Here is a 23,440-nt window from a genome sequence, read left to right as displayed (position 1 = left end):
CAGTCGCTAATGTTCTGTCTCCCTCGATTTTTCTCATCCATTTTCATTTCTTTCTCCTATCATCCCTTTCATTATTTTTTATATTCACCTTCTGAATGAAACCATATGATGGTTGTCCTTCAGTTGACTTATTTCAGTCAGCATAATACCCTCCAGTTCCATCCACGTGAAAGCAAATGGTGGGTATTCCTCGTTTCTAATGGCTGAGTAATGTTCCATCGTATACATAAACCACATCTTCTTTATCCATTCATCTGTCGATGGACACTGAGGCTCCTTCCACAGTCTGGCTATTGTGGACATTGCTGCGATGAATATCAAGGTGCAGGTGTCCCGGTGTTTCACTGCATCTGTATCTTTGGGATAATTCCCCAGCAGTGCGATTGCTGAGTCATAGGGCATATCTGTTTTTCACTCTTTGAGGAACCTCCACACAGTTTTCCGGAGGGGCTGCACAGGTTCACATTCCCACCAACAGTGCAGGAGGGTTCCCCTTTCTCCACAAGCTCTCCAACATTTGTTGTTTCCTGCCTTGTTAATTTCCCCCATTCTCACTGGTGTGAGGTGGCATCTCATTGTGGTCTTGATTTGTATTTCCCTGATGCCAGGTGATGCAGAGCATTTCCTCATGTGCTTTTTGGCCATGTCTATGTCTTCCTCTGTGAGATTTCTGTTCATGTCTTTTGCCCATTTCATGACTGGATTGTTTGTTTCTTTGGTGTTGAGTTTGCTAAGTTCTTTATAGATCTTGGATGCTAGCACATGTTCGGATAGGTCAATTGCAAATATATTCTCCCATTCTCTAATTTGTATTTTAGTTTTGTTTATGGTATCTTTTGCTGTGCAAAAGCTTCTTATCTTGATGAAGTCTCAATAGTTAATTTTTGCTTTTGTTTCTCTTGCCTTCATGGATGAAACTTGCAAGAAGTTGCTGAGGCCAAGTTTGAGAAGGGTGTTGCCTGTGTTCTCCTCTAGGATTTTGATGGAATCCTGTCTCACATTTAGATCTTTCATCCATTTCGAGTTTACCTTTGTGTATGGTGTAAGAGAATGGACTAGTTTCATTCTTCTGCATGTGGCTGTCCATTGTTCCCAGCACCATTTTTTTAAATTTTTATTTATTTATGATAGTCACACACAGAGAGAGAGGCAGAGACACAGGCAGAGAGAGAAGCAGGCTCCATGCACCGGGAACCCGACGTGGGACCCGATCCTGGGTCTCCAGGATCACGCCCTGGGCCAAAAGGCAGGCACCAAACCACTGCGCCAACCAGGGATCCCCCCAGCACCATTTATTAAAGAGACTGTCTTTTTTCCAGTGGATTGCCTTTCCTGTTTTGTTGAATATTAGTTGATCATAGAGTTGAGGGTCCACTTCTGGATTCTCTATTCTGCTCCATTAATCTATGTGTCTGTTTTTTTGCCAGTACCACATTGTCTTGATGACCACAGCTTTGTGGTAAACCCTGAAATCTTGCATTGTGATGCCCCCAGCTATGGTTTTCTTTTTTAGTATTCCCATGGCTCTTCTGGGTCTTTCCTGATTCCACATCAATCTTAAGATGATTTATTTCTACTCTCTAAAGAAAGTCCATGGTATTTTGATAGGGATTGCATTAAATGTGTAAAATCGCTGGGTAACATTGACATTTTCATGATACTAATTCTTCCAATCAATGAGCAAGTTATATGTTTCCATTTCTTTGTGTCTTCCTCAATTTCTTTCAGAAGTCTTCTGTAGTTCTTAGGTTATAGATCCTTTACCTCTTTGGTTAGGCTTATTCCTAGGTATCTGATGCTTTTGAGTGCAATTGTAAAAGGGATTAACTCCTTAATTTCTCTTTCTTCAGTCTCATTGTTAGTGTATAGAAGTGCCACTGATTTCTGGGTATTGATTTTGTATCCTGCCACACTGTCAGAACAATGTATGAGTTCTGGCAATCTTAGGATGGAGTCTTTTGAGTTTTCTACGTACAGTATCATGTCATATATGATGAGGGAGAGTTTGAAGTCTTCTTTACCAATATGAATGCCTTTTATTTCTTTTTGTTGACAGATTGCTGAGGCAAGGACTTCAATTACTATGTTGAATAGTCGTGGTGTCAGTGGTCATCCCTGTCTTGTTCCCAATCTTAGGGAGAAGGCTCCCAGTGTTTCCCCATTCAGAATATTTGCTGTGGGCCTTCTGTAGATGGCTTTTAAGATGCTGAGGAATGTCCCTCTATCCCTACAGTCTGAAGAGTTATGACCAGGAATGGATGCTGTATTTTGTCAAATGCTTTCATGCACCTTTTTAGAGGATAACATGGTTCTCTTGTTGATATGATGTGTCCCATTGATTGCTTTACAAGTGTTGAACCAGGCTTTCATCCCAGGGAAAAAACCCACTTGTTCATGGTGAATAATCTTCTTAATGTACTGTTGTATCCTATTGGCTAGTACATTGGTGACAATTTTTGCATCTGTGTTCATCAGGGATATTGGTATATAATTCTCCTTTTTGGTGGGGTCTTTGTCTGGTTTTAGAATTAAGGTGATGCTGGCCTCATAGAATGAGTTTGGAAGTTTTCCATCTCTTTCTATCTTTCTGAACAGCTTTAGAAGAATAGTTATGTTTTCTTCTTTAAACGTTTGTTAGACTTCCCTGAGAAGCCATCTGGCCCTGGACTTTTATGTTTTGGGAGATTTTTGATGACTGCTTCAATTACCTCCCTGGTTATCAGCCCATTCAAGTATTCTATTTCTTCCTGTTCCAGTTTTGGTAGTTTGTGGTTTTCCAGAAAAGTGTCCATTTCTTCTAGGTTACCTAATTTATTGGTTTGTATCTGCTCATAATAAGTTTTTAAGATCATTTTTATTTCCTTGGTATTGGTGGTGATCTCTCTTTCTCACTGAGGATTTTATTAATTTGAGTCTTTTCTCTCTTCTTTGTAATAATGGTGGCTAACGTTTTTTTTATCTTAAAAATTCTATCAAAGAACGAACTCCTGGTTTTGCTGATCTGTTCCACAGTACTTCTGTGTCTATTACATTGAATCTCATGCTGAATTCATAGGCTTTCAGGATTATTTGATAGTTATCTAGGTAAGTTGATGGGGACAGGTGACTTAGGGACCCTAATTTTCCTCCATCTTGCCCTGCCTTCCATGACATATTCTAAGCACAACATCTCCAAAGAAACAAGAGCTTTTAATTATACACTGGACCAGATGGATATCACAGACATTTACAGAATTTCAAATCTGAACACAACTGAATACACTTTCTTCTCAAGTACACATGGAACTTTCTCCAGAATGGACCACATACTTGGTCACATATCAAATCTTAACCAATACTGAAGTTTGGGATTGCCCTATATATTTTTAAACAGTAATGCTTTGAAACTAAAACTAAATCACAAGAAGAAATTTGCAAGAAGTTACTATGGCCAAGTTCATAAAGGGTGTTGCCTGTGTTCTCTTCTAGGATTTGATGGAATCTTGTCTTTTGCAAGATACACCCACGAAAGCAAAAGAAACAAAAGCAAAAATGAAACATTGGGACTTCATCAAGATAAGAAACTTTTGCACAGCAAAGGATACAATCAACAAAACTAAAAGGAAACCTACAGAATGGGAGAAGATATTTGCAAATGACATATCAGATAAAGGGCTAGTTTCCAATATCTATAAAGAACTTATTAAACTCAACATCAAAGAAACAAACAATCCAATCATGAAATGGGCAAAAGACATGAAGATAAATCTCACAGAGGAAGACACAGACATGGCCAACTAGCACAGGAGGAAGTGCTCTACATCACTTGCCATCAGGGAAATACAAATCAAAACCACAATGAGATGCCACCTCACACCAGTGAGAATGGGGAAAATTAACAAAGCAGGAAACAACAAATGTTGGAGAGGATGCGGATAAAAGGGAACCCTCTTACACTGTTGGTGGGAATGTGAAATGGTGCAGCCACTCTGGAAAACTGTGTGGAGGTTCCTCAAAGAGTTTAAAATAGATCTGCCCTATGACCCAGCAATTGCACTTTTGTGGATTTACCCCAAAGATACAGATGCAGTGAAATGTCGGGACACCTGTACCCTGATGTTTATAGCAACAATGTCCACAATAGCCAAACTGCGGAAGGAGCCTCGATGTCCATCGAAAGATGAATGGATAAGATATGGTTTATGTAACAATGGAATATTACTCAGCTATTAGAAACGAGGAATACCCACCATTTGCTTCGAAGTGGATGGAACTGGAGGGTATTATGCTGAGAGAAATAAGTCAATCAGAGAAGGACAAACATTATATGTTCTCATTCATTTGGGGAATATAAACAATAGTGAAAGGGAATATAAGAGAAGGGAGAAGAAATGTTTGGGAAATATCAGAAAGGGAGACAGAACATAAAGACTCCTAACTCTGGGAAACTAACTAGGGGTGGTGGAAGGGGAGGAGGGCGGGGGGTGGGGGTGAATGGGTGACGGGCACTGAGGGGGGCACTTGATGGGATGGGCACTGGATGTTATCCTGTATGTTGGTAAATTGAATACGAATAAAAAAATAAATTTATTATTAAAATAAATAAATAATAAATAAATAAATAAATAATAAATTCAAGAAAAATATAACCATAAAAATAAAAAGATAAAAAAATTTTAAAAAGGATTGAAGAATACCCACCATTTGCTTCAACATGGATGGAATGGGAGTGTATTATGCAGAGTGAAGTAAGTCAATTGGAGAAGGATATACATAATATGGTCTTATTCATTTGGGGAATATAAATATAGTGAAAGGGAATAAAGGGGAAAGGAGAGAAAATGAGTGAAAATATCAGTGAGGTTGACAAAGTATGAGAGACACCAAACTCTGGGAAATGAACAAGGTTTAGTGGAAGTGGAGTTGGGGAGGATGTTGGGGTGACTGGGTGACAGGCACTGAGGGAGTCACTTGATGTGATGAGCACTGGGTGTTATGCTATATGCTGGCATATTAAATTCCAATAAAAATATATATATATACAAAAATGAGAACTACATAAAAGAAATGAAAAACTTGTAATATGAAAGAAAATATTTTGCTTTCCTAAGACGGTGTTTTAATAGATTCAATGAGTAAAAACCTCACATAAATCTGGAAGAAATAACTTATGAGCTCAGAAAAAAAATCAGTGTATAAAATCATCAACAAAATAAAGATATCTTTCTAGAAACTAACAACAAATTACCTATACAAAATTAACAAAATAATCCTCTTTACATTGGTATCCAAAATACGTAATTAGGATTAGAATTTACAAAGAAGATAAAATACTCTACAGAAAATGAGCTAAATTGATGAATGTCTTTTGAAACTACACCCAGAAATGCAGATATAACTCTGCTAACACATTAGAACTTCCTATAGTCATAGTGCCACCTACACAAATTGCTAGAGAATTGTGGTGAAACACTTGTGTTGAATTCTAAAGACTCAAATGTAAGTCTGGAGCTGCTTATATACACAGAGGACATGCAAATAGGACCCTCCTTCCACTAATTAAACCAGCCCAGCCCCGATCCTGCACCTGGGAGAGGAGCACCAGCCCCAGTATCCCCAGGTGAACCCCTTCAGGGATCAGGAGAGAATTGAGAAAACTCACCATGGAGTCTGTGCTCAGCTGGGTTTTCCTAGTCACTATTTTAAAAGGTAATCCATGGAGGACCAGAGACCTTGAGTATGTGAGTGGAGGTGAGTGAGAGAAACAGGGGATGTGGGACAGTTTCTTGACCAGGATGTCTTGTATCTGCAGGTGTCCAGTGTGAGGTGCAGCTGGTGGAGTCTGGGGGAGACCTTGTGAAACCTGAGGGGTCTCTGAGACTCTCCTGTGTGGTCTCTGGCTTCACCTTCAGTAGCTACGACATGAGCTGGGTCCGCCAGGCTCCAGGGAAGGGGCTGCAGTGGGTCGCATACATTAGCAGTGATGGAAGGAGCACAAGTTACACAGACGCTGTGAAGGGCCGATTCACCATCTCCAGAGACAATGCCAAGAACACGCTGTATCTGCAGATGAACAGCCTGAGAACTGAGGACACAGCCGTGTATTACTGTGCGAAGGACACAGTGAGGCGACCTCAGTGTGAGCCCAGACACAAAACTCCCTGTAGAAGGGGATCGGGACCACCAGGCGGTGAGCACTACTCACCACTTCTGTTTTGAAGGCCCAGGAGCAGGTGCAGCTGGAAGTCTGGGCTGGTTTCCTGTCAGGGTCTGGGCTTCCCCTCCAAGGAACAGTGTCCCCCAGGGAATCTCTCTGGGCACAGGATTCTGTGCCCACGTATTCAGTCTCTAACTTACAAACTTTGTTGTCATAGAAAGAGAAATAGAGTAATATCCAGAAATGACTGTGTCTCTTCCTTTGCTTAATCTTTAATCAGTTTCTGATTTGGAAGCTTTGTTGGTTTAGCCAACTGCTATACTTATATGCTCAAGGACAGATTTGCTTTAACTTTTTTACTTCTGTCCTAAATACCACCTTATTACATGGATCTCCATGAACCACAACTTCTCCTTTATACAGTCCCAGCTGCTATAAACATCGGGGTGCAGGTGTCCCGGCGATTCATTGAATTTGTATCTTTGGGGTAAATCCCCAACAGTGCAATTGCTGGGTCGTAGGGCAGGTATATTTTTAACTGTTTGAGGAACCTCCACACAGTTTTCCAGAGTGGCTGCACCAGTTCACATTCCCACCAACAGTGTAAGAGGGTTCCCTTTTCTCCGCATCCTCTCCAACATTTGTTGTTTCCTGCCTTGTTAATTTTCCCCATTCTCACTGGTGTGAGGTGGTATCTCATTGTAGTTTTGATTTGTATTTCCCTGATGGCAAGTGATGCAGAACATTTTCTCATATGCATGTTGGCCATGTCTATGTCTTCCTCTGTGAGATTTCTGTTCATGTCTTTTGCCCATTTCATGATTGGATTGTTTGTTTCTTTGCTATTGAGTTTAATAAGTTCTTTATAGATCTTGGAAACTAGCCCTTTATCTGATATGTCATTTGCAAATATCTTCTCCCATTCTGTAGGTTGTCTTTGAGTTTTGTTGACTGTATAGCCAAACTGTGGAAGGAGCCTCGGTGTCCAACGAAAGATGAATGGATAAAGAAGATGTGGTTTATGTATACAATGGAATATTACTCAGCTATTAGAAATGACAAATACCCACCATTTGCTTCAACGTGGATGGAGCTGGAGGGTATTATGCTGAGTGAAGTAAGTCAGTCGGAGAAGGACAAACATTATATGTTCTCATTCATTTGGGGAATATAAATAATAGTGAAAGGGAATATAAGGGAAGGGAGAAGAAATGTGTGGGAAATATCAGAAAGGGAGACAGAACGTAAAGACTGCTAACTCTGGGAAACGAACTAGGGGTGGTAGAAGGGGAGGAGGGCGGGGGGTGGGAGTGAATGGGTGACGGACACTGGGTGTTATTCTGTATGTTAGTAAATTGAACACCAATAAAAAATAAATTTAAAAAAAAATAAATAAATAAAGCACTTAGAAAATATACAGTCCCAGCTGTATACATCTAACATGAGAGATCCAACCAACCCAGTGTGCATGTTTTTTAAAAACAGCAGAAAATTCATGCTGCTCATGACCATACAAAGGGCTCAAAAATGAAAAGGCGAGAAGATTGACTGCAGGTGTGACCTCAGTCTTGCACCACACTGACAGATTCAATATCAGCGTCAACATGGGAAAGCAAGGGTCGCCAAGAAGTACGTTGTGAGGATGTATAGTTGGAAGACCCCCCCCCACACACACACAGAGACACAAGAGTACAAACCTTTATCACCTTCATCATCATGTGTGTTAAGAGCCAGGTAGGCCTCTAGCAAGTTATAAATGCTTGGATTTGGGAAGGACACTGGCTCAGGTTGTGTGTTGTGCATCAGTGGTGGGGACAAGGTCCTGCTCCAGGAGGTGCTTGTGTGGAGTCAGTGTCCCCCCTGCACCAAAGGAGGAAATTCAACAGTTCCTGTGGGATTTCCCATGGGGGGACAGGAGGAGGAGAGGGAGGACTGGTGATCACAGGAGTTAGCAGATGACACCAAAAGATACCATGTGATGATAAATTCAACTAAAGTATTATGAAAACCGAGAGAACAAAAGTGGAGGAGGACCTTCCACCTTCAGGGAATAACTCATGGATATCAGCTCACTGTGTGTGACCTCTACCATCCCCACGATGCAACCTAACGTCCATGTGATGGGAGGAGGAAGTGGGGTGTTAAGGGAGCATTTAGGTCAGGAGGTGCAGCCTCATGGTGGGATCAGGGCCCTTATACACCAGGACTGGGGAAGATCTGAGCCCCCAGCCCATGTGAAGTGACAGGAAAGTACAGGCTAGGACCTGTGTGCTCCCCAGACACCACATCTCCCTGCACCTGGACCTTAAACTTCCCAGACTCCAGAACCATTAGAATGAGTGTGTTGTTTAATCCACCCAGACTGAGAATGTGGTGATATCACCCAGACACACTAAAACAGGGTCTCTCCTCTTTTTTGTCCTTTCCAACCTGGTCCCAAGAGAAGAGTCAGGTTATGACAAAACAGAGCAGGAAACCCACACCTGGACTCACTGTCCTCAGCCACCATCCATGCCCTTGTGCTTAGTTCACAGGGCACCACGTTGGTGCCACACATTCTTCCTACAGCCCTGGGGTTCTTAGGATTCCTACCTGTTTTACCACCTGAGCAGCGTTAACCCAGGCACATCCGTATGAAAGCAGATACCTAAAACTTCAGACTTTTCTATCTGTTGCTCATAATACTATACAGAATATTCTGGATCAGCCTCACTCCTGTCCTAATCACCACAGCTATATCTCCACATGCCTACATCCATGACTCCTACATCCAAAGGTGGTCAATTTTCTACATGTGGACTTGCAGTTTTTGATTTGTCAGACCTTTGAGAGATTTCATGGGTGATCAGAATGATTCGATAACTAGGACACAAGGTCCCAGATCTAAGTGCTCACTGTTCCCCCATACAGACTCAGTCTCCATGTGGCAGGGCCCTGAGTCCCATGCACACATGAGTCAGGACATTTAAGTGGATGGAAACATCCCCAAATCCTTCACTTGGTTGGGAAGCCAAACACTGAATTTAGGCAGTGACTCTTGCTTCCCCACCTGGGCATCCTGTGCTCCTCACCCCTGTTGCTGACCATCATTTCCTCTGAGTGCTCATGTTGGAGGCTCCCTCAGGGAAGGCAAGTCCTGTCCCCATCCTGTTATATCTTTCTCCACAGAAGATCTGTCCCAGGACCCCTGCAGGAGTCTGGATCTGGGCTGGGGATACCCAGGCAGAACCTTACACTCACCTGATCCTTCTCTGAGTTCTCCCTGCGCATGTCAGTGTGGGTGTCACATGGGTCCATTACCCTTCAGAAGAATGCACTGGAGTCAATTCCAACGTCTGATGGAAGGATGCTAAGTACCACAACCTGTCTCTGAAGAGCAAGAGGATGTATAGAAATTCCAGGAACTGGAAAAACAAATGATTATGTTTCACACCAGAAGCATATCTATTCAATGTGATGAACAACCAGCCTGATGAGATACAACAGAGCATCTGCCATGAAATCACAAGTTCACATTTGAGCAGGAGAATAGAATTGCTACAGTTTATGAAAACAACACTATGGAAATCAATTGCAAAAGTCTATATTCATATAACATATAAACCCTGAGTTACTAGAGACAAATTAGAGAACAGGTCAACACTGAGGAGACCAGGAAAAAAATCAAGACTTTTCCATATATTGTCAACTGAGAAACTCTTAAGGCAAATCATTAATTATGAAATCGGAATGTTATAGATAAAAAGTCAACATACATAACACCAAATATTACGAATACACTTTGCAAATATCAACTACATTTTTTGTTCCATGTATTTATCAAAGTAATGAAATACATGATATAGACCAAGGAAAACTTGCACAAATTATCATAAGAATCCTCAAAAGTCAATAGAAAAAAAAACATTCATCTATAAAACAGGCAGAGCTTTGTGTGGACATGTTATACAGGAGGGTACAAACACATGAAGTAAGCACAGGAGAGGACAGTTCCCACCAGGATCTGTCAGGGAAATTCATGTCAACCACAATGGATGCTCTATACACTCATCACAGGGGCTCAGGTATGAAAGAAGCACTGACCAGACCATCCTGGGGAGCTATAGGACACCTGGGCCTCAACCTTACAAGTAGGAATGAAAATGAAAGAGAAGCCCAGGATAATAATTTTATGTTCCTCCTGAAATTAAAGATGGATAACCTACTACATGACCTGGAAATCCCACTCCTCAGTAGTTGCTCCAGAATAATGAAACCCCGTGTTCATGTAAAGATGGCATGTGACGATTGATAGTGTCTTCATTTCTTTTAGAAGCCTAGAAAACCCCCCAAAAGTCTCCGTGATTTAAAGAATAATCCCAGTAGAAAACATCGATCAATGGCACAGGATTCTGCAATAAGTAGTCACACTATTGGGCAGCCCGGGTGGCTCAGCAGTTTAGTGTCTTCTTCAGCACAGAATTGAGTCCCTCATCAGGTTCCCTGCATGAAGCCTGCATCTCCCTCTGCCTGCATCTCTGTCTCTGTCTCTGTGTCTCTCTCATGAATAAATAAATAAAATCTTTAAAAAATGAAGTCACACTATTGATGCACCCATCATCCCAGGGCAACCTCAAGGACGTGATGTTCCATGAAGGTCAGCAGTCTCAGAGATGACAGGCGGTGCAGCCTGGGGCATTTGTACAGCCAGATCAGGGTCACAGCTTTCTTTCCCTCTCTCTTCCCCAAACCCAGATGATGAGAACCTCTGCATCAGCCTGCATGCTGCCCTCCTGTGCAAAAGGTCCTCACATATGGAGCCTCCACACACTGACCCAAACCAGCTCAGATCCTCTGAATGGGAGTTCCTGATACCAGAGTCTGATGTGCATCCTGACAGCAGCTGTCCCCTCCAGCATCTCTGGCTCTGGCTCTCTACTGCAGGTGAGCAGGACTATGTTAGGACACCTCCACTGAGTCCATTCCTCTCCTGCTACTGCCTCTCCCTACAACCTCGGTCTAGACCTTCCTCTCACTCAGCTGGAAATAAAAGGTGTTCAGAAACAGACGAGGAGCTCTGTGTAGTGGGTGGTGTGCCCCGGTCTGGTTTCCATAGTAGCTACACCATGTGGTCCTTCCACCCAGAGTTTGCCATGGCCTGTTCTCCACATCCTCACCAGAACAAGGTCCTTCTCATTTTATTTGCTGTGGTTCCTTCATTGCCAAGGAAACAGTTGTGAGGAGATACTTCAGTTGTTTGGGGTTGGATTTCTATGATGATTAATGTTGGTTGGACCTTGATGTATATGTTTGTTGGTTCCTTGTATATTTTTATTTATTGGAGATAGAGGCAGAGATTGCACCCACAGGTAGGAACAGTGAGAGAGGCAGACTCTTCTCTCATCTTAGATCACAGTATTGGGCTGAATCCCAAGACCCTGAGATCATGACCAGAACTGAGGTCAGTTTCTTAATCCACTGTCTGCACAAGGACCCACATTTGTTTGCTTTCTTTTTTTTTTTTATTATTTATGATAGTCACAGAGAGAGAGAGAGAGAGGCAGAGACATAGGCAGAGGGAGAAGCAGGCTCCATGCACCAGGAGCCCGACGTGGGATTCGATCCTGGGTCTCCAGGATCGCGCCCTGGGCCAAAGGCAGGCGCCAAACCGCTGCGCCACCCAGGGATCCCTGTTTGCTTTCTATAGAGAAAACGAAATAGAAGAAATTGTCCCGATTCTGAAAATATATATATATATAATATAAATATGTAACTATAAAATATTATAAAAGTATATATATATATTATATATATATTTTTTTTTTCTGCTCACAGTGTAGTGCAAGCCTTTAGCCCAGGATGTGACCCTGGAGTCCCAGGACCAAATCCCGCATTGAGCTCCATGCTTGGAGACTGCTTCTCCCTCTACCTAGTTCTCTGCTTCTCTTTGTCTCTGTGTTTCTCAAGAATAAATAAATAAATAAATAAATAAATAAATAAATAATACTTAACAAGACCAGAAACAACAAATGTTGGAGAGGATGGGGAGAAAGAGGAACCTTCCTGCACTTTTGGTGGGAATGTGAACTGGTGCAGCCACTCTGGAAAACTCTGTGGATGTTCCTCAAAGAGTTAAAAATAGATCTGCCCTATGACCCAGCAATTGCACTGCTGGGGATTTACCCCAAAGATACAGATGTAATGTAACGCTGGGACACCTGCACCCCAATATTTATAGCAGCAATGTCCACAATAGCCAAACTGTGGAAGGAGCCCCAGTGTCTATTGAAAGATGAATGGATAAAGAAGATGTGGTTTATGTGTACAATGGAATATTACTCAGCCATTAGAAACGAAAAATACCCACCATTTGCTTCGACATGGATGGAACTGGAGGGTATTATGCTGAGTGAAATAAGTCAATCGGAGAAGACAAATATTATGTGGTCTCATTTATTTAGGAAATATAAAAAATAGTGAAAGGGAATAAAGGGGAAAGGAGAAAAATGAGTGAGAAATATTAGAAAGGGAGGCAGAACATAAGAGACTCCTAACTCTGGGAAATTAACTAGGGGTGTTGGAAGGGGAGGTTGGCAGGGGTTGGGGTGACTGGGTGATGGGCATTGAGGTGGGCACTTGACGGGATGAGCACTGGGTGTTATTCTATATGTTGGCAAATTGAACACCAATGAAAATAAATATATTTAAAAAATAAATAAAGAATTGCAGGGATATTATTATCACAACTCTCTGTCTTCATGCAATTGCTGTAGATGCACTATGGATGGGATGGGCGGCTGGCAGTCTCCCTGATGCACAAGATCCAGTCAGGGTTGGAGAAGTAGGATCTGGAGGCAGAACATATATCCTGTCTCATTTGGCAGGGTCAAAGGGACTGATCTGAGAAGCACAAAATTTAGGTGGATCAGAGCTGCAAAGTGAAATTTAATTCCTCCATCTCAGCATTTTCTCCAAGTCTCACTTTTCCTCTATGTGTTAGGAAAGCAACTTATAGGTCCTGCTCCAGAATAACAGCTTTATGATGAAGAGGTCACATAGGGTCCAGGGCCTGGGGCTTCAAAGATTGTCTGCGGTGTGTGTTGCGTGAACCTTGGTGTCATTTTGGTGCCTCTTTCCATCAGGCCTCGCATCTTCAGAAACTCTCCCTGTCTGCTGTGGGCAGTGTGTGGTCCTTGCCCAGAATGTGGTGGGTTGGTTTTTCCATGGCGGTCATTTTAGCAGTTCTAGGGTCTTTGGGCTCTGTCCGACGATCCTGAACACGGGTTGGTACCCAGGCGATGGACAGGGAATGCTTAGGGTTGGGAACATTAGCTGCTTGCAATGCCGGCCTAGAGACTTTGTTGCCTGGGGCGGCCGGGTCGCGCAGCTGTCATCACTTCATTGTGTCCCCTGAGCCATTGGCAGTGCCCGTGTCCAGGGATCCAGTGCAGGGACACAGGGAAGGCCTGAGCCCCTGGAAAGTCGTCATGGTCACACCCCTCGAAGACCTGCCTCTTCCCACAAGTTTCCATGGTTGCAGAAGTGTTTTTGGAACCTACACAGGGAAGTGTGACTTTTGAGGATGTGGCCCCCTATTTCTCCTGGGAGGAATGGGATCTCTTAGATGAGGATTAGAGATGCCTGTACCATGAAGTGATGCCGGAGAACTTTGTACTCACATGCTCACTAGGTTGTTGGCCTGGAGTGGAAGATGAGGAGGTACCTTCCAAAGAGAGCATTTCTGTAGGAGTGTCGCAGATTGGGACTCTTATGTCAGGCTCATTTCCCCAGAAGGCTCAGCCCTTTGACCTGCATGGCTCGATCTTGAGAAACATTTTGCATTTGGCTGAACACCAGGGAACAAATCTTCGGAAAAAATCGTATACATGTAAAAAACAATTCTCTGTAGCTGCCAACCTTCAACAATACCAGGGGCAGCATAGTAGACAGATACCCGTTAGAAGTCATGTTGACAGAGGTTCATTTATTTTTTTATTTTTTATTTTTTTTAATTTATTTTTTATTGGTATTCAATTTACTAACATACAGAATAACCCCCAGTGCCCGTCACCCATTCACTCCCACCCCCGCCCTCCACCCCTACTACCACCCCTAGTTCGTTTCCCAGAGTTAGCAGTCTTTACATTCTGTCTCCATTTCTGATATTTCCTACACATTTCTTCTCCCTTCCCTTATATTTCCTTTCACTATTATTTATATTCCCCAAATGAATGAGAACGTATAATGTTTGTCCTTCTCCAATTGACTTATTCACTCAGCATAATATCCTCCAGTTCCATCCACATTGAAGCAAATGGTGGGTATTTGTCGTTTCTAATAGCTGAGTAATATTCCATTGTATACATAGACCACATCTTCTTTATCCATTAATCTTTCGATGGACACTGAGGCTCCTTCCACAGTTTGGCTATTGTGGCCATTGTTGCTATAAACATCGGGGTGCAGGTGTCCTGGCGTTTCACTGCATCTGAATCATTGGGGTAAATCCCCAACAGTGCAATTGCTGGGTCGTAGGGCAGGTCTATTTTTAACTCTTTGAGGAACCTCCACACAGTTTTCCAGAGTGGCTGCACCAGTTCACATTCCCACCAAAAGTGTAAGAGGGTTCCCTTTTCTCCGAATCCTCTCCAACATTTGTTGTTTCCTGCCTTGTTAATTTTCCCCATTCTCACTGGTGAGAGGTGGTATCTCATTGTGCTTTTGATTTGTATTTCCCTGATGGCAAGTGATGCAGAGCATTTTCTCATGTGCATGTTGGCCATGTCTATGTCTTCCTCTGTGAGATTTCTTTTGATGTCTTTTGCCCATTTCATGATTGGATTGTTTGTTTCTTTGGTGTTGAGTTTAATAAGTTCTTTATAGATCTTGGAAACTAGCCCTTTATCTGTTATGTCATTTGCAAATATCTTCTCCCATTCTGTAGGTTGTCTTTGAGTTTTGTTGACTGTATCCTTTGCTGTGCAAAAGCTTCTTATCTTGATGAAGTCCCAATAGTTCATTTTTGCTTTTGTTTCTTTTGCCTTCGTGGATGTATCTTGCAAGAAGTTACTGTGGCCGAGTTCAAAAAGGGTGTTGCCTGTGTTCTCCTCTAGGGTTTTGATTGAATCTTGTCTCACATTTAGATCTTTCTTCCATTTTGAGTTTATCTTTGTGTATGGTGAAAGAGAGTGGTCTAGTTTCATTCTGCATATGGATGTCCAATTTCCCAGCACCATTTATTGAAGAGACTGTCTTTCTTCCAATGGATAGTCTTTCCTCCTTTATCGAATATTAGTTGACCATAAAGTTCAGGGTCCACTTCTGGGTTCTCTATTCTGTTCCATAGATCCCTGTGTCTGTTTTTGTACCAGTACCACAAAGTCTTGATGACCACAGCTTTGTAGTACAACCTGAAATCTGGCATTGTGATGCCCCCAGATATGGTTTTCATTTGTAAAATTCCCCTGGCTATTGGGGGTCTTTTCTGATTCCATACAAATCTTAATATAATTTGTTCTAACTCACTGAAGAAAGTCCATGGTATTTTGATAGGGATTGCATTAAACGTGTATATTGCCCTGGGTAATATTGACATTTTCACAATACTAATTATGCCAATCCATGAGCAAGGAATATTTTTCCATCTCTTTGTGTCTTCCTCAATTTTTTTCAGAAGTGTTCTATAGTTTTGAGGGTATAGATCATTTACCTCTTTGGTGAGGTTTATTCCTAGGTATCTTATGCTTTTGGGTGAAATTGTAAATGGGATTGACTCCTTAATTTTTCTTTATTCAGTCTCATTGTTAGTGTATAGAAAAGCCACTGATTTCTGGGCATTGATTTTGTATCCTGCCACACTACAGAATTGCTGTATGAGTTCTAGCAATCTTAGGGTGGAGACTTTTGGGTTTTCTATGTAGAGTATCATGTCATCGGCGAAGAGGGAGAGTTTGACTTCTTCTTTGCCAATTTGAATGTCTTTAATATCTTTTTGTTGTCTGATTGCTGAGGCTAGGACTTCTAGTACTATGTTGAATAGCAGTGGTGAGAGTGGACATACCTGTCTTCTTCCTGATCTTAGGGGAAAGGCTCCCAGTGCTTCCCCATTGAGAATGATATTTGCTGTGGGCTTTTCGTAGATGGCTTTTAAGATGTTGAGGAATGTTCCCTCTATACCTACACTCTGAAGAGTTTTGATCAGTAATGGATGCTGTATTTTGTCAAATGCTTTCTCTGCATTTAATGAGAGGATCATATGGTTCTTGGTTTTTCTCTTGCTGATATGATGAATCACATTGATTGTTTTATGGGTGTTGAACCAGCCTTGTGTCCCAGGGATAAATCCTACTTGGTCATGGTGAATAATTTTCCTATTGGCTAGTATCTTGTTGAGAATTTTTGCATCCATGTTCATCAGGGGTATTGGTCTGTAATTCTCCGTTTTGGTGGGGTCTTTGTCTGGTTTTGAAACTAAGGTGATGCTGGCCTCATAGAATGAATTTGGAAGTACTCCATCTCTTCCGATCTTTCCAAACAGCTTTAGGAGAATAGGTATGGTTTCTTCTTTAAACGTTTGATAAAATTCCCCTGGGAAGCCATCTGGCCCTGTACTCTTGTGTCTTGGGAGGTTTTTGATGACTGCTTTAATTTCCTCCCTGGTTATTGGCCTGTTAAGGTTTTCTATTTCTTCCTGTTCCAGTTTTGGTAGTTTGTGGCTTTCCAGGAATGCGTCCATTTCTCCTAGATTGCCTAATTTATTGGCGTATAGCTGTTCATAATTTTTTTTTAAAATCATTTGTTTTTCCTTGGTGTTGGTAGTGATCTCTCCTTTCTCATTCATGATTTTATTAATTTGAGTCTTCTCTCTCTTCTTTTTAATAAGGCTGGCTAATGGTTTATCTATCTTATAAATTCTTTCAAAGAACCAACTCCTGGTTCTGTTGATCTGTTCCACAGTTCTTCTGGTCTCGATTTCGTTGAGTTCTGGTCGAATCTTTATTAACTCTCTTCTTCTCCTGGGTGTAGGATCTATTTGCTGTTTTTTCTCTAGCTCCTTTATGTGTAAGGTTAGCTTTTGTATTTGAGTTATTTCCAGTTTTTGAATGGATGCTTTTATTGCGATGTATTTCCCCCTTAGGACTGCTTTGGCTGCATCCCACAGATTTTGAACGGTTGTATCTTCATTCTCATTAGTTTCCATGAATCTTTTTAATTCTTCCTTAATTTCCTGGTTGACCCTTTCATCTTTCAGCAGGATGGTCCTTAACCTCCACGTGTTTGACGTCCTTCCAAACTTCTTGTTGTGATTTAGTTCTAATTTCAAGGCATTATGGTCTGAGAATATTCAGGGGACGATCCCAATCTTTTGGTATTGGTTCAGACCCAATTTGTGACCCAATATGTGGTGTATTCTGGAGAAAGTTCCATGTGCACTTGAGAAGAATGTGTATTCAGTTGAGTTTGGATGTAAAGTTCTGTAGATATCTGTGAAATCCATCTGGTCCAGTGTATCATTTAAAGCTCTCGTTTCATTGGTGATGTTGTGCTTAGAAGACCTATCGAGTATAGAAAGAGCTAGATTGAAGTCACCAAGTATAAGTGTATTATTATCTAAGTATTTCTTCACTTTGGTTAATAATTGATTGATATATTTGGCAGCTCCCACATTCGTTGCATATATATTGAGGATTGTTAAGTCCTCTTGTTGAATAGATACTTTAAGTATGATATAGTGTCCCTCTTCATCTCTCACTACAGTCTTCGGGGTAAATTTTAGTTTATCTGATATAAGGATGGCTACCCCTGCTTTCTTTTGAGGACCATTCGAATGGTAAATGGTTCTCTAACCTTTTATTTTCAGGCTGTAGGTGTCCTTCTGTCTAAAATGATTCTCTTGTAGACAGCAAATAGATGGGTCCTGCTTTTTTATCCAGTCTGAAACCCTGCACCTTTTGATGGGGTCATTAAGCCTATTCACATTCAGAATTACTATTGACAGATATGAGTTTAGTGTCATCATGATATCTATTCAGTCCTTGTTTTTGTGGATTGTTGCACTGAACTTCTTAAAGGTGAATTTTAAGAGTCCCCCTTAAAATTTCTTGCAGAGCTGGTTTGGAGGTCACATATTCTTTCAGTTCCTGCCTGTCTTGAAAGCTCTTTATCTCTCCTTCCATTTTGAATGAGAGCCTTGCTGGATAAAGTATTCTTGGTTGCATGTTCTTCTCATTTAGGACACTGAATATATATATCCTGCCAGCACTTTCTGGCCTGCAAGGTCTCTGTGGAGAGGTCAGGTGCTACCCTAATACTCCTCCCCATAGATGTCAGGGATTTCTTGTCTCTTGCTGCTTTAAGGATCTTCTCTTTATCTTTGGAATTTGCAAGCTTCACTATTAAATATCGAGGTGTTGAACGGTTTTTATTGATTTTAGGGGGGGATCGCTCTATTTCCTGGATCTGAATGCCTGTTTCCCTTCCCAGATTAGGAAAGTTTCCAGCTAGAATTTATTCAAATACATATTCTTGCCCTCTGTCCCTTTAGCTGCCCTTGGGAACACCAATTAAACTTAAGTTTTAATTCCTCAGGCTGTCGTATTTCCCTTAATCTATCTTCACGGTCTTTTAATTGTTTGTCTCTTTTTTCTTCATTTTCCCTCTTTGCTATCAACTTGTCTTCTATGTCACTCACTCGTTCTTCCACCTCGTTAGCCCTCGTCGTTAGGACTTCTAGTTTGGATTGCATCTCATTCAATTGATTTTTAATTTCTGCCTGATTAGCTCTAAATTCTGCAGTCATGAAGTCTCTTGAGTCCTTTATACTTTTTTCTAGAGCCACCAGTAGCTGTATAATAGTGCTTCTGAATTGGCTTTCTGACATTGAATTGTAATCCAGATTTTGTAACTCTGTGGGAGAGAGGACTGTTTCTGATTCTTTCTTTTGAGGTGAGGTTTTCCTTCTAGTCATTTTGCTCAGTGCAGAGTGGCCAAAAACAAGTTGTATTGGGAAAAGGAGAAAAAGAGAGGAGAGAAAGAAGGAGAGAAAAGAGAAAGAGGGGAAAAAAGGAAGAAAAAAACAAAAAAAAGAAGAAAAAGAGAAAGAAAAACAAAGAAAGGAAAAAAAGAGGGTGGGGGAAGGAAACAAATCAAATAGGAAAACGAAACAAAACAAAACAAAAAAAGAACCACGGGGGAGTATCTTCTGATTCTGTGTACTTTAAGTCCCTTGGCTTCCCCTGGAAATTGTCCGTCTAGCTGGTCTTCTGGGGGAGGGGCCTGTTGTGCTGATTTTCAGGTGTTAGCAGTTTGGGGAGGTGCTGTGCTCCTGTCTGGTGCAGAGCTCAGTGGGGGTTGTTCACCCCTTGAGGCCCCAGGAGGCACAACCTCAGTGGCGGGGCCAGCTCTGGAGCCCTGGAGTCAGCTCCCGCAGGAACTCCGGAGCTCTCTGTCTGCAGGGCCTGGAGGCTCCGGGGCGGGGCCGCTGATTTGCTCAGCTCGGAGCAGGAGCATCCTTGCTGTCCTGGGCCCTCCCAGCCTCTACCTGTCCCTGGGGGAGGCCGGATCCTGGGCTGTGTCCCGGCGCCCTGTGCTCCGGGGTCTGTGCTGTTGGATTCACAGTCCTGGCCATACAGCCCCCTCCACGGAGCCGCCGCCCGAGCCCCTCCAAGCTGCTCCTGGAACCGCGCAGCCCCCTCTGCACGGAGCCTCTTCCTCCACCTAAGCCCCTCCGAGCTGCTCCTGGAACCACGCAGCCCCTCCGCACGGAGTCTCTTCCTCTGCCAGAGCCCCTCTGAGCTGCTCCCGAGGCCCCACAGCCCCCTCCACGGAGCCGCCACCCGAGTCCCTCCGAGCTGCTCTGGTCCTGCCGTGCGCGCTGCAGCCCTTAGGGAGTTCGGTGCACTCTTCTGGGGGCGCAGTTGCTCTGTTACTGTCCCAGGGAACCCGAGGGCATCCTCGCCCTCCTGGGTCCTGCTCCAACTCCCTGGGAGCCCCTTTCCACCCGGGAAGGTTGGTGCAGCTCCTGCGTCTCCGGGACGGGGCTCTCCTGTCCTGGGGACACTCGCCCCAGCCTCAGCCCAGCTCCTCGTGGGCCCCTCCCCCTTGGAGGCCTTTGTTTCTTTATTTCTTTTTTTCCCATCTTCCTACCTGAATAGAAGCGCGAACTCTTCTCACTGTAGCATTCCAGCTGTTCTCTCTTTAATTCTCAGGCCGAATTCATAGATTTTCAGGATAATTTGAAGGTTTTCTAGGTAATTTGGTGGAGACAGGTGATTTGGAGACCCTACTCTTCCGCCATCTTGCCCCTCCTCCTCCCAGAGGTTCATTCATAAAGAACTGTACAGTCCATGTGTCAGGGAAGTTCTTTCCCATTGAGGAGACAAGGAAGGACTTCTTAGCCAGCATGGGATTTCTCCAACAGGTCACTCCTACTGGGGAGAAGCCAAACAATGAGTGTGAGGCTGTCTTTCACAGTGAAAAATGTCATCACACCTGTGGAGAATGCAATAAAGCTTTCAGCTGCACAGACATACTTGCTCAGGACCAGAGAGTCATCACTAGAGAAGGACTTTATGAGTGCGGAAAATGGGGGAATGCCTGTACCCAAAGATGTAACCTCATTCAGCACCAGAAAGTCCATGCTCGAGAAAGGCCTTATGAATGTAGTGAATGTGGGAAATTCTTTACCAATTATTCCAGTTTCATCATTCATCAGAGAATTCACACATGAGAAAGGCCATATAAGTGCAATGAATGTGGGAAACCCTTTAGCCAAAGCTACACACTCAATAGCCATAGGAAAGTTCACACTGGAGAGAAGCCTTATGAATGCAGGGAATGTGGAAAATCTTTCAGCCAAAGGTCCAACCTCATTCAACATCAGAGAGTTCACACTGGAGAAAGGCCTTAGGAGTGCAGTGAATGTGGGAAGTCTTTTAGCCAAAACTTCAGTCTCATTTACCACAGGAGAGTTCACACTGGAGAAAGGCCTCATCAGTGAAGTGAATGTGGGAAATCCTTTAAGCAGAGCTCCAGTTTCAGTTCACATTGGAACGCCCACTCCAGAGAAAGGCTTTATGAGTGTGGGGGATGTGGAAAATCCTTTAGCCATAGCTCCAGCCTTATTCAACACCGGAGAGTTCACACTGGAAAGAGGCCTATTGAGTGCAGACAATGTGGAAAATCCTTTAGCTCCAAATCTGACCTCATTCAACACCAGAGACTTCATACTACAGAAAGGCCTTAGATGTACAGGGATGTGCAGTTTCCTTTAAGATAATTACACTGGAGGAAAGAAGTTGTGAGGAAGCCATCTACCTAAATTTAAGCCCATACTACTGAAAATCCACAGTGAGGAGATCTCCCTTTAGTTGAAGAATGTGTGAATATGTAAGGAGTTGTGTTAAACTTTCTGACCTGTCCAGGGCTCTTGCCAGATTTATGTCAGTCTCGGTTTTTGTGGAAGTGTTTTGTCACATATGCCACTCAGCAGGTTCACACAGTGTGCATCAGATACATTATATACTCCTGCAATGTGCTCAGGGAAGCTGACCTCTTTGCCTCTCCTTTTACTGGAGGAAATCATGTTAGTCTTAGCCCTTATTGGGTCTTCATTCTCTTCTCTTGTAGAAGTTAGGGCATGGCCCAGTGGACCCAATCTGAGTTCTGCTGGTAACTTGCCAAGAAGGACCACATTTTCCAGGATGTGCTAGTTATGTGTGATACTCCTCTTGGATTTTCCTATCTTCCAAGTTACCAACCTGGGAACTTCCTGCTTCATATTGCATTGGACTTTGCAATAATAAAGAGATTATTTAAGCCACCTTTGATCTTAGAGTTCTATTCACTGTGTGAAGTGATTTGAAAACAGCTGGGCTTTGTCAGCATTAAGGAGCAAACAGCTTTCTAAGGGTTCCCAGTGTTTTTGTACCTCAGAGATGACCGTCTGGTGAAAGAAAATAGCTCTTTCCAGCTTTGGCCTGATTTACATTGTTGCCTGAGGTCTCCTAGGAAAGACAGCAGGGCCTTATCCTAATTTGTGGACTGGCTATCAGGATTTGGGGGGGGGGGCAGAGAACACCGTGGAAAGTCAGGAAGTTGTGACAACCTTCAGTGCTTCTGAGAAATACATTAATTTTCTTTTTCACAGTGGATGTCACATAATGGTCAGTAGTGTTCAGGGGAATCTATACTCTAGATCCTATGAATGAGCCATGTCCCCTAATTCCCAGAATTCACTAGGCTAGTGTCATGGTGAGAATTCAAGGCCCCGGAGAAACCATAATTGGTACAGTAACACTGCAGCAGAGAAGACTCCAGCAAAGTAGATGGCATGTGCCCCTTCTAACATTGCATCAACAAATGATCCAATGACTGTGACTGTAGGATCAGTGTGCACAGAAATTCTCAGGATCTCCATGTATGTGCATCTTTTGTGGCTGAGATCTTTGTCAAAGAAAATAAACTCTTGGTTTTGTGGATTCCCATAGCCTTTAGGGTATGTTCACTTAAAGGCCATTTATACACAGATAGGAAAACAAGCAGAGAAAGGAGATCCCTTAGTTCCTCGATGTGGCTCTGTGGCCTAGCCAGCATTCCCATTGACTTTGAGATAGATTTAATTGCTCATAAATATTTGCTACCACTAAGGCAAGACTGCTCCTCCAAGGTCATTAGGAAAGAGATAGAGTCAATATAGGGCTACCAAACCTGATTTTATGAAAAGAGTGAGAGATACAGGGTTTTGTGGGGGGTTTGGGGGGGTTTTGGAACTATCTTGTAGAACTTTATCCAGGTGTAGTTGTCATGCAATATAGTGCACCTATTTGAGGTGTACAGTTTAAGTTTTGCCATATGTATAAACCCACAAAACTGGATCATAATCATGATTGCAAACATGTCTATCACCCCTATTTTGCCTCATATAATTTTATAATCTGTCTTTTCTCTCTACAGGCAACCTTTGACTTACCTTCATTTATAGTAAATTAGTTTGTATTTTCTAGAATTTTATATGATCTGAGTCATAAAATGTTCAGATTTTTTTTCCTGGTTTCATGATTTGTAATTATTTTGAGATTCTTCAGTGATGCTTACATAATTATTTTGCTCTATTGCTGCATAATATCTTTAACATGGATATACCATTTGTTTATCCACTCATCTGTTAAGGGCCCTTAGGTAACTCGTCTTGGCATTGCAAATAAAGTTGCTAGAATATTTGTGCATAATTTAATATGTATATATGTATTTTCCCTTCTCTTGTGTTATATCTCAAAGTAAAATGACTGAGTCATAGGATAGGTGAATGTTTAACTTATTAAGAAA

At 42.4% G+C, this 23,440-nt stretch overlaps 1 pseudogene and 1 gene segment (V, D, J or C); both read left to right on the top strand.

The window, feature by feature from the left end:
* Positions 1-5,554: 5,554 nt before the first annotated feature.
* LOC140639525 (immunoglobulin heavy variable 3-23-like) lies at positions 5,555-6,198 on the top strand. The segment is given in 2 exon segments: positions 5,555-5,688; positions 5,792-6,198. Coding segments are annotated over 2 exon segments (453 nt in total).
* A 7,444-nt stretch (positions 6,199-13,642) lies between these two features.
* On the top strand, positions 13,643-21,543 carry LOC140640582 (uncharacterized; annotated as a pseudogene).
* The last annotated feature ends 1,897 nt before the right edge of the window (positions 21,544-23,440 follow it).

Source organism: Canis lupus, chromosome 9, assembly GCF_048164855.1.
Source record: "Canis lupus baileyi chromosome 9, mCanLup2.hap1, whole genome shotgun sequence".
Classification (NCBI taxonomy): Eukaryota; Metazoa; Chordata; class Mammalia; order Carnivora; family Canidae; genus Canis; species Canis lupus.
This window is presented reverse-complemented; position numbering and strand designations above follow the sequence as displayed.